General features: G+C 47.7%; 1 protein-coding gene across 2 annotated transcripts; it reads left to right on the top strand.

Annotated features, from left to right (window-relative positions):
- The first annotated feature begins 9,880 nt into the window (after window positions 1-9,880).
- On the top strand, window positions 9,881-15,248 carry LOC125543439 (putative ubiquitin-conjugating enzyme E2 38). Of its 2 annotated transcripts, none has more exons than XM_048706792.2 (8): window positions 9,881-10,313; window positions 10,826-10,934; window positions 11,708-11,752; window positions 12,412-12,650; window positions 12,729-12,792; window positions 13,645-13,784; window positions 13,880-14,176; window positions 14,715-15,248. In XM_048706792.2, the coding sequence occupies exons 2-8, from the start codon at window positions 10,862-10,864 to the stop codon at window positions 14,976-14,978; spliced, it is 1,122 nt and encodes a 373-aa protein (XP_048562749.1). In that variant the 5' UTR covers window positions 9,881-10,313; window positions 10,826-10,861; the 3' UTR covers window positions 14,979-15,248. The 2 variants fall into 2 exon arrangements, with proteins under 2 accessions (XP_048562749.1, XP_048562750.1); XM_048706793.2 differs by having other exon boundaries at window positions 9,885-10,313; window positions 11,708-11,734.
- The last annotated feature ends 220 nt before the right edge of the window (window positions 15,249-15,468 follow it).

Below are 15,468 nucleotides of genomic sequence, written 5' to 3'. Positions count from 1 at the left end.
CCGATAAAGATCTTCATAGAATATGTAGGAACCAATATGAGCATCCAGGTTCTGCTATTGGTTATTGACTGGAGATGAGTCTCGGTCATGTCTACATAGTACTCAAACCTGTAGGGTCTGCACGCTTAACATTCGATGATGATCGGTATTATGAGTTTATGTGTTTTGATGTACCGAAGGTTGTTTGAAGTCCTGGATGAGATCACGGACATGAAGACGAGTTTCAGAATGGTCGAGACATAAAGATCGATATATTGGAAGACTATGTTTGGACATCAGAATGGTTCCGGGTGAGTTCGGGCATATACCGGAGTACCGGGAGGTTACCAGAACCCCACGGGAAGTATATGGGCCTTATTGGGCCATAGTGGGAGAGAGGAGAAGGGAGCCTAGGAGGGGGCGCCCCCCAAGCCCAATCCGAATTGGGTGGGGGCCCGGCCCCCCTTTCCTTCCCCCTCTCTCCCCCTTCCTTCTTATCCTAATCCAACTAGGGAAGGGGAGGGGGGATCCTACTCCCGGTAGGAGTAGGACTCCCCTTGGGGGCGCCATAGAGGGGCCGGCCCTCCCCCTCCTCCACTCCTTTATATACGAGGGAGGGGGCACCCCATAGACATACAAGTTGATTGTTTAGCCGTGTGCGGTGCCCCCCTCCACAGATTTCCACCTCGGTCATATAGTTGTAGAGCTTAGGCGAAGCCCTACGTCGGTAACTTCATCATCATCGTCATCAGCCGTTGTGCTGACGAAACTCTCCCTCGACACTCAGCTGGATCTAGAGTTCGCGGGACGTCACCGAGATGAACGTGTGCAGATCGCGGAGGTGCCGTACCTTCGGTGCTAGGATCGGTCGGATCGTGAAGACGTATGACTACATCAACCATGTTGTCATAACGCTTACGCTTATGGTCTACAAGGGTACATAGACAACACTCTCCCCTCTCGTTGCTATGGATCACCTAGATGGATCTTGTGTGCGCGTAGGAATTTTTTTGAAATTATTGCATTCCCCAACAACAAACTCTTCCTCTTAGCGATCTACAAGTGTATGTATATGCTCTCCTCCTCTCATAGCTATGCATCTCCATGGATAGATTTTGCGTGTGCGTAATTTTTTTGTTTTCCATGCAATGTTCCCCAAGAAAACTAATAAAGAATCACTGTAAAAACTATAGAGATTGTTTGATCGGCCGTTTGATCACAAGAGTAATTGTAAGAATGAAATTTGCGACAAAAGCGCAATGGAGTAGAAAGTCGCCCAATCCTTAACTATGCTGAAAACAAGCCAGTTGTATTACTTAGAGGGATTAAACCCATCATGTTCTATTGGATAACGTTCATTGCCTTAATAATTGTTGTGTGGTGGAACCTATATTAATGTGTTGTTCTTACTTCAACAAAAAACATGCTTACGATTATACCCTTTATGCAAGCATCCGCAAATACACAAGAGCAAGTAAGATACCATCTAAGCATACCATTAAACTCTAGGATTCTAACACCCATCATGCAACAGTTCATAAACTCAGGGTTTGGTAATTTCTCTCACTCCAGCTACACATCATAAACAAACAAAATCACAATTCTCTTCTCTAGGACCATGATGGTGAAGTGATATGCAGTCGAAGTTCGCACATCACAACTAGAGAATTACACGACAACATAATATCAAACATTGAACTTTATTTAACTTCACATGGTTACTAGCAGCAAGGCTTATCCCATGTCCCCAAGAACATAACAGACTACTCACAAGACATCATATGGATCATGATCAATGGGGATGATAATATGATTAACAATCTGAGCATATGATTCTTTTACCAATAAAACTTCTAAGCATCAATTAAAAGTAGTAATCAACACCAGTAAGTAATGTTAGCAAAGGATTTGATGCAATTGTTCATAGATCGAAAACTAAAGGGAGATGGAGATGATGCTAATGATGCAGATGGTGATGGAGATGATGATACCAATTATGATTGAAGCATTGATGATGATGATGGCTTTGATTTCCCCTTCCAGATGTACGGAATTTCATCGGCTTAGCCTACAGAAAGTGATAAGGTGCTCCTCTCTGTTCTGCCTCATAGACAGCGGTGAAAAAATTCCATAAAATAAACCAGGCATTTTAAGGGTAATAAAGGACCAGGGGCACCGAAGGCACCCAGGAGGACACTTGTGGGCCCCAAGCACCGCGTGGACCCCATAGGCCTCTACCCGAGAGGTGCCAGACACGCTGGGCCTCTTCTCAAGAGACAATTGCGAATATGTTTTTCTTGTTCTTTTTTATGTTCGGAAAAATAATTTCATGCCCTTGTTTTGATCCTTTTCCGCAGCTTTCCGGCAATTTATCTTTTCTGACAAAACATGTAAATTGAGAGGAAACATGCATTTAGAATGTTGCAAATTTATGAACTTACGTCATTGATAAAGAGTGATTTATTATAAGAAATAGTAATACAAAATAGGCGTATCATGTGTACACCACCTGATTAATTTTTTTTGAGAGTACGCCAATGGCGTACCGTAATTTTATAGAAGGAAGAAAGTGATATACAAGAGGCTAGCAAAGGATGCGTACATCCTTGCAAGCGGACTCCGCACAACATGCTAGGCTACTCTCTCATGAAACGATCTAATCCTCCTACTCCAACCCCTGCTCTCTTAAGGTCCAAAATGTCAACGACAATAAGATGCCATAGCTGCGTAGGCGTCACGATCTGTTGCCTCCTATCAAAGACTCTCGCGTTGCGTTGCTTCCAGAGAGCCCACACCGTGATCATGACCAAAGTATCGAACCCACGTCGCTCGGCGTGGTGAAACTGCCTCCTCGCGTGCAACCACCACTCCAACATCGTGCTACCAGCGTCCGGCGCCGGGATATCCATGTTGCACTCATTGATGGCGTAGTACCAGACCTCCCTCGCAAAAGCGCATTGCAAGAGGATGTGCTCGGCGTTGTCTTCCTCTTGCAGACAGGTGTAACATGACGATGGCAGGGCCTGCAAACCGTGCCTAGCCCGACGATCCGAAGTCCAAATGCGATGTTGGATGGCCAGCCACATGAAGATCTTGCATCTAAGGGGGGCCCAGCTCCGCCAAATACACGCGGCGAAGGACGATTTCTCCATCCCGAGACAAAGTCTGTGATATACTGAGCGAGCTGTGTAGACTCCAGAAGCGTCCGCAGGCCATGTGAAGAGATCGTCCGAGTGGGCGTCTCTCGGGACCATGGCGATTGCCCGACCAAGATGTAAGAGCTGCAGATGTGCCGAAAAAAAAGATCACCCTTGATGTCCTGCAGCCAAGCATCGTTGTCAAGTGCTTGCTCCACTATGCGCCGATTGCGGGTGCGTGTATCAACCAGACCGTAGATCAGCGGCGCGATGTCAATGGCAGCGAACCCGCGAATCCATCGATCACTCCAAAACAATACTCTGCTGCCCGCCCCCACCTTGATGCACACCAGGCTATCAAAGACCCTCTTCACCATGCAGTCCGTGACCATGGGAAGGCCCTGCCAAGGTCTATACTGGTCTGTGCGGCGCAGCCACTCCCAACGGACTCTCAGCGCCAGTGCTTGTTGCTTGAGGGATTTGATTCCCAAACCACCATACTCCGTAGGACGACAGATAGAATTCCACGCGACAAGGCATTGTCCTCCATTGACCTTCTCCTTCCCCTTCCAAAAGAAGGCTCTCATCCATCTGTCCAGCTCATCAAAGACCCAATCTGGAGCCTCTGTGACCATGAAGTGGTGGACCGGCTTGGCAGCTATCATAGATTTGACAAGGATAAGACTGCCAGGCCGTTGGATGAGCCCTCTTTGCCATGCAGGGACGAAGTGCTTGGCATGATCAAGCATTGGTTGCCACTCCGCACGGGTCAATTTCCTGATCGCGAGCTGCAGACCCAAGTATTTGCATGGGAAAGCTCCCTCCTGGCAATGGAGCATATCGGCCACGCGCCGACGATCTGCATCGCTTCCTCTGATAAGAATAGCCGAAGACTTGACATAGTTCACCCTCAGGCCTGACGCCTGGCCAAAGATCTATATCACTTGTCTGACGAACTGTAGATCAGTCGCCGAAGGTCTGACGAAGAGCGCGACGTCGTCCACATATATAGATAGGCGATGCATGGCCGAAATCCCCGGGAACGAGCTGATAACTCCCTCCGTCGCTGCTGTGCTGATGATCTTCGACAACACATCCATGGCGATGACAAATAGGAGGGGTGAGACCGGATCACCTTGTCTAAGACCTTTGGCATGAGTAAAACTCCTTCCTGGCACTCCGTTAACTATCACTTTGGTGTTTGCCGTGCGGAGGAGGGCCGCAATCCAAGCAATCCACTTTTGCCCGAAACCAATGACACGAAGCACCTCAAAAAGGAATGGCCAAGACAGGGAATCGAAGGCCTTCGAAATGTCGAGCTTGAGGAATACTCCAGGGATCTTGCGGGCATGAATCTTCCTTGCAACTTGCCTAACTAAGAGGAAGTTGTCGTGCAACGATCGACCGGAGATGAATGCCGACTGGTTGGCACCCACGTTCTCAGGCATTTTCCTTCTGACCCTGTTAGCCAGCAGCTTGGCAAAGAGCTTGCTAGTGCTATGCGGGAGGCTAATGGGGCGATAATCTCCAATTTCCTCGGCATCTTCCTTTTTAGGGATCAGGACGATGTGTGCGCGGTTCAGTCTGCAAAACCCACAAGAATCTCTCACGTAGAGCTTTAGTAACACGGCCATGACATCCCGCTTGATAATAGGCCATGCTCGCTGATAAAAGGCACCTATGTAGCCGTCAGGGCCCGGCGCCCGATCCGGGGGCAATCCTTTGATTGTTTCCCAAACTTCGTCCTCCGAGAAGATTTGCTCCAAATCATGCAGATCGCTAGCTTCATAACCAAGAAAGTCCAGATCGATGCCGACCTCTCGTGCCTGCGCCTGCCCGAGGGAATTCTCAAAATTAGCAGTGAAGCTCTCCCCCTTGCGATCAGGATCTGTGATGATCTCGTCTCCGTGCTTGATGTGGGGGATGAAATTCTTAGATCTCCTTCCGTTAGCCACCGCCTGGAATAGTTTAGTATTGGCGTCCCCCTCCCTGATCCACCTGATCCTAGATCTCTGTCTGTCGATGGTCCTTTCGAGTGAAGCAAGACCCAGTAGCGCAAGTTTCAGAGATCTCCTCAACCACAACTCTGCCTGCGTGAGCTGCCTCGCCTCCTGGGCACGATCAAGCCGTAGAATGACGTAGTTGGCCACCGCCATTTGCACTTTGATGTTGCCCGTCTTGCGCTGACCCCAGGCCTGTAGCGCAACAGTCGCATTCCTCATCAGCGCATCCAATCGCTTGAAGGGATCCACAATGGTCTCGTCACACACCCAGGCCTCTCTCACAGCCTCCTCAAAGCCCTCGAGCTTTGTCCAATAGAGCTCAAAGCGAAAGCGTTTTTTTGGATGGAAGGGAGCGCTCGTAGAGAGGTGGGGTGGCACATGATCCGAGACGTTAGTCGCTAAAGCTTGCAAGAGGCAGTCAGCGAAGGTGAGCTCCCAGTCCACAGACACAAGCACTCTATCAATTTTCGTCATGGTCGGAGAGTCCCGTTCGTTCGTCCAAGTGAATCTTCTGCCATGCATGTAGACTTCCTTAAGCTCCTGCTCATCAACAAACTCTCTGAATTTGCGCATGATTCTCCTGTTAAGATTTAGGTTGTTCTTCTCCGAAGCTCTGAGGATCATGTTGAAATCACCGAGAACCATCCACGGCCCTTGGCAGGTGGCTCTTCTGGCCCTAAGCTCATCTAGAAACTCCAGCTTTAGTTCGTCTCCTTGCGGGCCGTAAACTCCCGTGATCCACCAGTTGGACCCATCTTTGTTGTGGACTAGCCCAGACAGACAGTTGGTATCGTGCAAGAAACTGTCGATGCCCATGACCGTGGAGTCCCACGCCAACAGGATCCCTCCCCTCGTCTCACAAGCCGGCAAGTAATCATAGCCGTCGAAGGACGGACCTAAACATTGCATAACATCAAAGTGGTTAACAGTCTCCAACTTAGTCTCCTGCAGGTAAACCAAATTAACTTTGGCTGCCTGCACAAACTCCCTAACCGCCGAACGCTTAGCCGGGTTGTTAAGGCCCCGCACGTTCCAACACAGAATATGGGAATTTAAATCCATAAGGAAGCGTAGCACTCCGGGACCGAACCACCTCAATGGACCAGCACCTCCTGCGCCGTATCCTTCTCCATGTCACCATCGCTTGGCGTCACCTTGCCGAAGAGAGCGGCAATGACGCGGACATGCTGATCTCTCAGCGGGGAGTCGAACATGCCGCGGAGCTCTTCCACCAGCCCCTCATCAACGTCCATGTCGTCCGGCGCCATCCCAAGTGCCCTCATGAGAACATTCTCTGCCTTGGTCACCATGGTGTTTCTGTTGATCGTAGGACGTTTGTTCCCCCTCGTGCTGTGACGCGGCGTGAAAGGAATGGCCTCCGGCCTCAGGGACGAGGCTTGAACTTCCTGAAGTAGGGGTGGCGCCAACTTTTTCATCAGCTGCGAGCAGAACCACTTGAGCTTGGAGAAGGCCTCCACCTCCTTGGCAGTCATGCGTTCGGTGCATGTCGAGTTGACGATCTGCATGTCCTGGGGAACGCTTGAAACCGCTGTAAAATCAGCTAAAACTCCCTGAGGCGCCACGTGTGAAGCCCTACCCGCCGGACTAACCGCCTCCTGGCCATGATTGGCTGGCACACGCATGGGGGTGCACGAATCTCCCGGGATCTCCCCAACCTCGCCTGATTGGCCCGCATCCGTCTCCTCCGGAACCGCAATCATGATCCTCTGGCAAGCATCATTGGTCGCCTGCTCAGGTGGGTCCAAGCGTGTTGGGGCCACCCGGTCGGCCTGGGAAGGCTCCAAGCCAACATGTCTCCCCACCAAAATAGGTGGGGCCTGGGGGATGGGACAGACCCGTATCTCCTTGTGGCCAGGCCCACCCTGGAAGGCCACCAGCGCTCCTGCCCCAATCATGGCGGGCTCTTGGCTGGCCGTGCCGGTCTCCTCGGGGTCCATCTGGTCAACCGCGCCAATGGCCACCCGCTCCCTTTGGCCCTCATTGGCCGGACTCGCCTCGGGATCCTCCTGGACACCCACGTGAAGGCCCACCTGCGAAGGATGGCCCATAGATGCAAGGATCACCTGATCCTGAACTGTCGGGGTGATCACAGTGCCGGCTGTCGGTGGGACCCGTCCCGCTACAGCACCCTGAGGAGCCCGCGGGCAATGAAAACCCGCCACCTCACCAACCAAATTTACCGTCCGCTTGTTTGAATCCTTGGCCACTTGTGCCGCTCCCTGCGACGACCGAACGGCATCTTGTGGGGGCACCGCGTAGGCGCAGCAGACAGCTAGGGCGCATAGCTTTTCTGCGCGGGACCAGCCCCAACAGCTTCCTGCATCGCTGGCAGCCGCCAGCTTGATTGCCCGAGCCGACCCACCAAAGCCTGACAGTAAGTACGACCATCACCACCAGCTCCAGCGAAGCTCGCCGGACTTCCAGCACCACGCCTGTCCGGGACCCCTCTCGTCCATGGCATGACCACCGTGTCACCTTCCTCAAAGGAATCATCTGAATCATCTGGGAGCCCGCTTTGCCCGCTACCATCTGAGCTCTCGGGCCGACGCTAGTTTTCCGGCGGGGTGAAGTCTCGCATGCGCGCGATGTGGATCAGGGCCGGGTACTCCAAGAGGCGGTTGCCGGCCGGACGCGCGTACTCCACCTGCGGCTCCGGGATCCAGATCTTCCGCCACCACCTGATTATCATGTACGTTCTAAGCTCCTCCGCCTACACCCCTTTTACTTACTGTGAGCAAAATACCCACAAGGAACTGCTTTTGGCATACCCAAAACAGGTTTAACTTAATAATGTGCTAAAACAAAGGAAAAGGAGCAAGTCATGAGTACCGAGTTGTGTCACTAGTTGTGACGTATGATATCAAAAGACTTGAACGTTAGGGTCATGTCCTACCCGGTTATATATCCTTTGATTTTTTTTCCTATAAGTTGACAACTTAGTATTTGATTCATTAAAATGGTACAAGAGAGTTGCCTAGTTAATTTACAGAAAGCTGGATGAAAACCATTGAAACATTCACATAAGACAGGGCACGCCAACCGATCGTATAAGTAAAATAGAGTTGTCCAACTAATTTTCGGAAAACCGGATGAAAACAGTTAACATGCCCACAAGATGAAGGCACTCCATCCGATCTGACTAAACCCCAGACCCCCACCCACCGCCAAGGAAAGGAACGCATTCGAGATAGTCTATAATGTCATTGTCATCGTCTGTCCTTGAGTAAGTGACTCCAACTTCACCATAGATGCCCAACCAAAAGCCATTAGACGAGTGACACACGAGAACCCCGTCAACCATGCAAAACAATCGATCGAATGCGTCGAGAAATGGCCGACTCCCGCTTCGGTGACGAGTCCCCTCGGAGAAAGAAGTAGCACCAACATAGCTCAACCTGACCATCACATGACATCGTTGATGTCACGTCGCCCTGCGACGCTACATCTCCGGTCTCATGCCTAGAAACATGTCCAATGGTTGACGGCGACAAAGGACATGTCGCGACCCTGCTCCTCTTCGCACAATCATCGTTGCCACATAAGCCACAACGTCATTGGATGTGAGACACCAACCATGACATCCGCACTTGCACTATCGGTTAGCCATCTGCCTGAGTGCCATGTTGTGTAAGTCGAGCACCAAGAGAGCGCGGAAGGGACGGTGGCATTGAAGGCGAACCCCCAAAAGGGGGGCGACGTGGAAATGACACCATGGCTTGACCTGACCCACACCAAAGTCTTAGTCTTTTACTTGAAGGATATTACACAAGGGTGGAGGAAGAGTGAGAGCTCCACGATCGGCCCTCGTGGTGGAAACGTCACACGCAGGTGTCATGCTCTCGGGGCTTTCGCCCCGCTTTATAGATGAGACAAGCACCATATTCATACAACAAGTTTGCAGACGGCATGTTGTGGAGACTTTCGAACCAAGCAGGCGAGGCCTTTGGGAATTAGGAAGGCGCTATGTCAGATGGGGACAGAGATAATGTGGCATGCACGTTTCTCGATTTTTGTTTCTCGATGTATGTTTCGAATTTTGATCTGAATTTTTTAGGGTTATCTTAATATGTGCTGTGAACATGCATGATTTTTTTCAGATTTTTTCGCAGTGTTTAAATTTGAATTCCGACCGCAAGGCACACGGTGACATACAAAACGTGCATGTCATCTGATCTCTGTCCGTCAGATGGATGTAGCGGCCGGCTCTCTTTTAATCGGAGGAGGAATGAAGGCATGTACTATGGTGGCATATGGATACATATGCCACATGACAAAAAGTAATTTGAAGCATCTATGTTGATTTGTTCTCCCCAATGCAAGCTACTACTAGTGTGCCTCATCAAAGAATAGAAAGTGACTTTCACTACACATGCATCCCTACTTTTTACTTCAGCTTTTTCAACTTTATGCACCGGATCACACTTTTTCTCTTCAAGCATCCGCCTGGAGAGAATGCCGCTTCTTCATCCGAACCTATTTTTTCTGTCATCCGATCCTACATAATATATGAGACATCATCCTGAAGTTATGCATTGACCATGCCCTGATTGGCACCATCAAAAAAAGTATTGTGTTTAATCGTGGTCTGATCTGGTGCCGAAAGTCCAGGCCAGAGCATGGGCAGCGCATGTGACACGCCATATCCGCGGAAAGGAGCAGTGCGCACTTGCACGAATTTACCAGCATATTAGCAGGCAGGGAGCGTAGGCACGAGACCGCAGCAGATCAGTCGCTGCCTTTGCCATCGCCATCGCCATCGCCATTGCTCTTCCTGCCACGAAGAAAGCACCCCCTACAAAACGAGCAGGATGTCCACCGGACGACAGCACACGCCCCCTACAATACGACCCGTCACGTAGCCGGAGACCCCGAATCGGCATCCACCGACCGTTCCGGGAAAAATCCCTTCTCGCCGTCTCGATCAGTCGGACAGGAGGTGCCATCTGGGTGTGGTTCCAGCCGCGTCGGTCGTCCCTCCCCTGGCACGTCCGTCGAGTCCAGTCGCACATTCCGACCCTCCCCATCCGTCCGTGTGGTGTGACACCCGCATTCCCCGCCGCGCCACCCCGCAAATCCTGCCTACTAAACCCTACCTCCTTCCTCCCGACCTCCCCCCGGTGCGACCTCCACTCGGCTCACCACTCGAGCGGCACCAGGAAGGACGAGGCGACTGGTTGGTTTCGTCTGTTTTTTCCTCGCCTTCCGCTGCGTTTCTTGTTGGCCTGCAATCCGGGATCGTTTTGGGGTTTCTCGCGCTGATCTTTCGTTTCCTTTCCGGCGTCGTGGGATATTTCGTTTTCCTGTGCCGCATTGTGGGGTTCTGATGATGCGGTGATACTCCTGCACATGGCCTTGCGCCCTTGCCTGCATTTTCTTTTTCATGCTCATCCATGGGTTTGTTGTGGTGCCGCGGGTCCTTTGGTCCTGCCATGGCATCACCCATGCACTGACTGAGATTAGAGCGTTGGGGTGAGGCCGATGAGCAGACTTCTTGGGGGGATAAAGGGGCTCCTCGCGCCATGGCGATTCTCCAAGATTTTGAGCTTAATTTCTCTTGTTTTCTCTTCTCCAGTAGTCTTTACTCCTGGCGAGGAAATTGTTTATACTCTGAATGTTACGATGTTTATTCACCTTCCTAGCAATTGGTTATTGGTTCCAAATCCATGGCGCTTCATGTTTTTTCAGGTGGTTTTCTTGTGGGGTGGATTGAAACATCGAAGGATGGTTCTGAACAAGCTGCTTCAGCTGTTTGGAGTAGGCAAGAAGAAGAAGAGGAAGGATTCGAAGAAGAAAGGTGATCTGCCCTTCCCGATCCAACATGATTTATTTGTCACTGGTAGACTGCTATTCGATTCACATGGTCGATCGGGCTTTGTTCATTTAATAATGAGTATTTCCATCTGACGGGGTTCTCATCCGATGGGGTTGCCACTCTTTCTTCCAGCAACTCTGGTATGGATATGTTTTCGGGGTGCAGGGAGACTGCATATCTACCCTGCAGTTGTAATGGATAAAATTCTTCAGTTAATTTGGCTGCTTGCTCTGTGGTCTAGATAGTTCTATCAGGATGGTATGGTTGGACGTTTACTTTTCATTAATTTGTCTTGCTTGTGTTGGAACTACTGAACCGCATGGATTAACTCTTAGGAACGCAACAAGTTCTAAGTTGATATCTTACTACATGGTTAAGAGACACGCCGCAAATGCCACATTGTGGTGTGGGACATGCATTTTCACAGGAAAAGTAAGAAGAATGATATCCTGGTGTAGTTAGAGTGCTACTAGAGTTTGGTTGGATGGATGAATGCCCAGGGTTGGGCAAGCCGGCATGGGACTGAATCTTAAGTCTTAACACTGCCATATTACTTGGTTGGCCAGTCCCCTCCTAGCCAGCCTATTCCGTTTTTTTAGTTTGGTTAGACGTGAAAAGGCATTATGAATCCATGTCTCCTCTCTGGTCAACAATATCCGAAGTTTGTTATATTAAACCCCTCATGTAATACATAAATGATTTTTTGTTATTTTCCTCAATGTTGTTCTAATAAATTGATGAACCATTTTATGCAGGAAAGTCCATCAACCCTGTTTCGCAAGGTAGCCTTCCATGCCAATGTAAAATCTTGAAATGTTCCATATGTGCCTTCGGATTAGATATGTTAGTTTTAAACCTTATCAGCAGTTATCTTGAAAATGTATATGACACTTTCAGTTGGTTGAGTACTGAGTAAAGTAAGCCCTGAAATGGATCTAGGAGTTGCAAAAATCTTGACCAATAAATACTCATGGTCTTACTGAATAGAAAGAAAGATTGTAGGTGCAACCACTTGGGAGTTGTATTTCCATTGTCAAACATTTGTAACCACTGGTTTAAGGAAGCAGTTGGTTTGGCTATCTATAGAATGAGGACTGAATTGCATGCATATATTGTACATGTCGTGTTCACTGCTTGAGAAAATCACAGCTATTTATATTTTAATTTATGCATGTAGTACTAGTTTTATTGACACTGTAGGATTAGTTTGAACGGTATCCAACTTTCACAAAAGTTAACATGAAAACTAGCTATACCTGATTCACAACAAAGAAACACAATACTTTGAGGTGAAAACTACAAAAACTGAATACTACAAAGGCATTGTCGCAGTGAACCTCAACAGATAAGTGGTATAGGCTGCATCAGATGGGATCCCATTCTATATCTCTGTCCTGAACTTTTATGTACATATTTGGTGATAACATACATCATTAGACAACATTCTGCTGGATTTCAGGTGCTGCTCCACAGTCTACTCTTAATATCCTTGCGAGCAAGAGTGTATTGGATCCCTGTTCAAGTGGGGCTAGTACTGTGCTATCACTGCAAAAGGATGAGCCTGGATGTTCAAGTAATATCTCATCGATGATAAAGGAAGTAAATGGATCTGAAAATGAGGACCACAAGTTATTTAACCAATTTGATGTTGTTCAAGATTACTCAGACCACCACTATGCAAAGACTTCACCAGGGAAGGTATGCCATGTCCTTTCTTGAACTCCGTTTCTGTTGGACCCAGCTGCGAACTAATTTCCACCTCCTATCTGTGACCAGACCACCAAAGATTGGGCTAAAACAATCCAAAATGAGTGGAAGCTTCTTCAGAGAGATCTACCTGGTCGGTACATATCTAATATCTTCATAAGATAAATTTGGTATATTTGTTTTGATCAGACTATGTCAATTTGATAGCGATATGTTCATTGATTCTTCTAACTCAATTGTGTTTGTGGGAGTTTGGAAATATCTGTTGATTCCCACATTAACTCATGGCATTATTCATGTTTGCCTCAATGTGTTAAAAAAATCCATGACGCCATTTCTGTGCGTACGAAGCCCCCCGCCCCCTACTGTAACAATATAAATTTTAAAGGATGATACTATTATTTCCATGCAGTCAATCAGTCATCATTCTCTGCACTTGGTGTATGCCGATTATATCTTATTAATTTTCCTGATAAAATAAATTATATTAAATTTGTGTTGACTTCAATGTACTATCCGCGCACTCTACCTTGAGTAGCTGAAAACCCTGAAAGTTTTGATGGTTGTTCAGTCTAAACTTGACACAATTCATGCTCAATTTATTTATATTCCTTGATGCTATTTTTGTTTATACTAACGTCCTACAGACTGCCACTACAGAAACTTCAAAAGATATACTGTTGTTTCTATACAACCATCATTTTCTGCATTTGTTGGCCCTTTCATACAGTTTCTCATAATGGATTGTTGACACCTTTCTATACTATCATGTTTCAGAAACTAATCATTTATATTTGAAATGAATGGGAAAACTGAAAACTGCTCGTAACTCCCAAGCTAATGGGTAGTATAGGAGGTCCTAGTGTCGACACATGTGTTTTCATATTTGCAACCGCAATCCTTTTTTTTTAGATATTTTCCTCCTCAATCAGTTGATTTCTCATATTAATAATAACTTGGATCTGATTTTTGTTTCAATATGCAGAATCTATATATGTTAGAGTTTATGAGGATAGGATTGATCTGATTAGGGCTGCTATTGTTGGTCCTGCTGGAACTCCATATCATGATGGTCTGTTCTTCTTTGATGTTTGTTTTCCTCCTGAATACCCGCGATGTCCACCGGTATGTTGCCACTTCACAGCCACCTTCCCCCTTGTTTTTACCACTTCAACTGGTCCTCCAAAATTGCAATATCTTAACCTATTCAATATGCACAGAAAGTTCATTTCCATTCGAGTGGGCTTCGGCTTAATCCAAACTTGTACGAGAGTGGTAAAGTTTGCCTCAGCCTGCTGAATACTTGGTTAGGTTCTGGATCTGAGAAGTGGGGCAAGTCAAATTCCACCATGCTGCAGGTGTTGGTCTCCATCCAGGGCCTTGTGTTGAATGATAAACCTTACTTTAATGAGCCAGTCATCTTTAGCTCTAAAGAAAAGCATTCCCTTGGATATAATCAGACTGCATTTGTCCTAACCTGCAAGTTGATGTTGTATTTACTTCAGAAGCCTCCAAAGGTAAGTACAGAATCCTCATTTCTTGCCAGGGTAAAAATGGTGTCTTTGGTGGTCTTCATGGTGTGAAATAAGATTTTGAGTTCTCATGGTTACAACATTGCTCAAACGCATTCAGAAAAAACTGCATGGATCCAAAAGCATCTAAATTCAGTGTTATGTTTAAACCAGCTCCTACCATAGTTAACTAAATCGAGTCTTTTATGTTTTCATTTCTTATACAGAGAAGAGAGAACTTGGAAGCAACTTCATTTCAATACTGATTAATTTGATGAATATCTTGTATAATTGTACTTGTCATCTCCATAAACTCTTTTAGTGGCGCAGTACTCCCAACCCATATAGGAGATGTTTTTTGTGAGTTGTGACATGAAATTACCAACTCCAAGTTTTGCTCATTTTAGTTACACTATTAAGAAGTGTACACCTCTTATGAACAGTATATTTGTATGGAAAGTTGAACATACCTCTTATGAAGTGTACACCTGTTTCTTTAGGGCACTGAATTCATTCTTACAGTTCGTTTTTTCCTTTTCTGCAGCATTTTGAGACCCTCATTGTGTGCCATTTCCATGAGCGGGAGCGAGCCATCCTAGAGGCATGCCGTGCATATGCTTCGGGCATGGTCGTGGGATCATCGGTCAAGGATGGCCGGACTTACCTCCGCAACAAGTGCTTTGCAGGTTTCAAGAAGTCCCTGGATGCCCAGGCTGAACTTCTCGCGAAGGAGCTAGCCGCGAACAGACTCCGTGCGGTAGAACTGAAGAGAGAGGTGCCTGCTGCAGATAAGACCATGTTTCCCTGACCATTGGCTGTAGTTTAGCACTTGCTCGCTATTTGTTAGCTATTTGATGAATTAAATTTGCCCCTTGATTTCTATGTCTACCCACTTTGTGGTTTTAGCATGCGACCTTAGTGCAATACATGTTGGTAGAAACTTGTTACACTAGCTTCGGTGCCTGCATAAAGATGGCAATAGAACCTGTGCCGCTTTGATGAGCAGCACGAATTGACTTTTTTGTGTGCAACTCAAGACAGTTTGTGATGTTTTAAACTTGATTTGTTCATTTGGTAAGTTACAAGGGCAATGAATGTAGCATTTTTATAAGTTGACCCAAAGGATCTCAGATTCATTAAGTAAGAAGAGAGTTGGCATTCCATGACGACGAGGTCTCCGCCGCCCGGACACTACAACTCCTGAAAGGGGGACCTAACCTACCCAACCAACGAGTGCCCGAGGCCCGCCCCACACCATTGACCAAGATGGCCATCGGAGATGAGGAGGACCGTCGGTC

The sequence above is a fragment of the Triticum urartu genome, chromosome 3A (genome assembly GCF_056163025.1).
Source record: "Triticum urartu cultivar PI428250 chromosome 3A, HENAU_Tu73, whole genome shotgun sequence".
Classification (NCBI taxonomy): Eukaryota; Viridiplantae; Streptophyta; class Magnoliopsida; order Poales; family Poaceae; genus Triticum; species Triticum urartu.
Note: the sequence above shows the minus strand (reverse complement) of the source record. Positions and strands in the feature narration are given on the sequence as shown.

Coding starts and splice junctions, on each gene's coding strand:
- LOC125543439 (XM_048706792.2), top strand. CDS start 10,862: ATGGTTCTGAACAAGCTGCTTCAGCTGTTTGGAGTAGGCAAGAAGAAG. Junction 12,651..12,728: donor CAAAGACTTCACCAGGGAAG/GTATGCCATGTC, acceptor ATCTGTGACCAG/ACCACCAAAGATTGGGCTAA. Junction 12,793..13,644: donor TCTTCAGAGAGATCTACCTG/GTCGGTACATAT, acceptor TTCAATATGCAG/AATCTATATATGTTAGAGTT.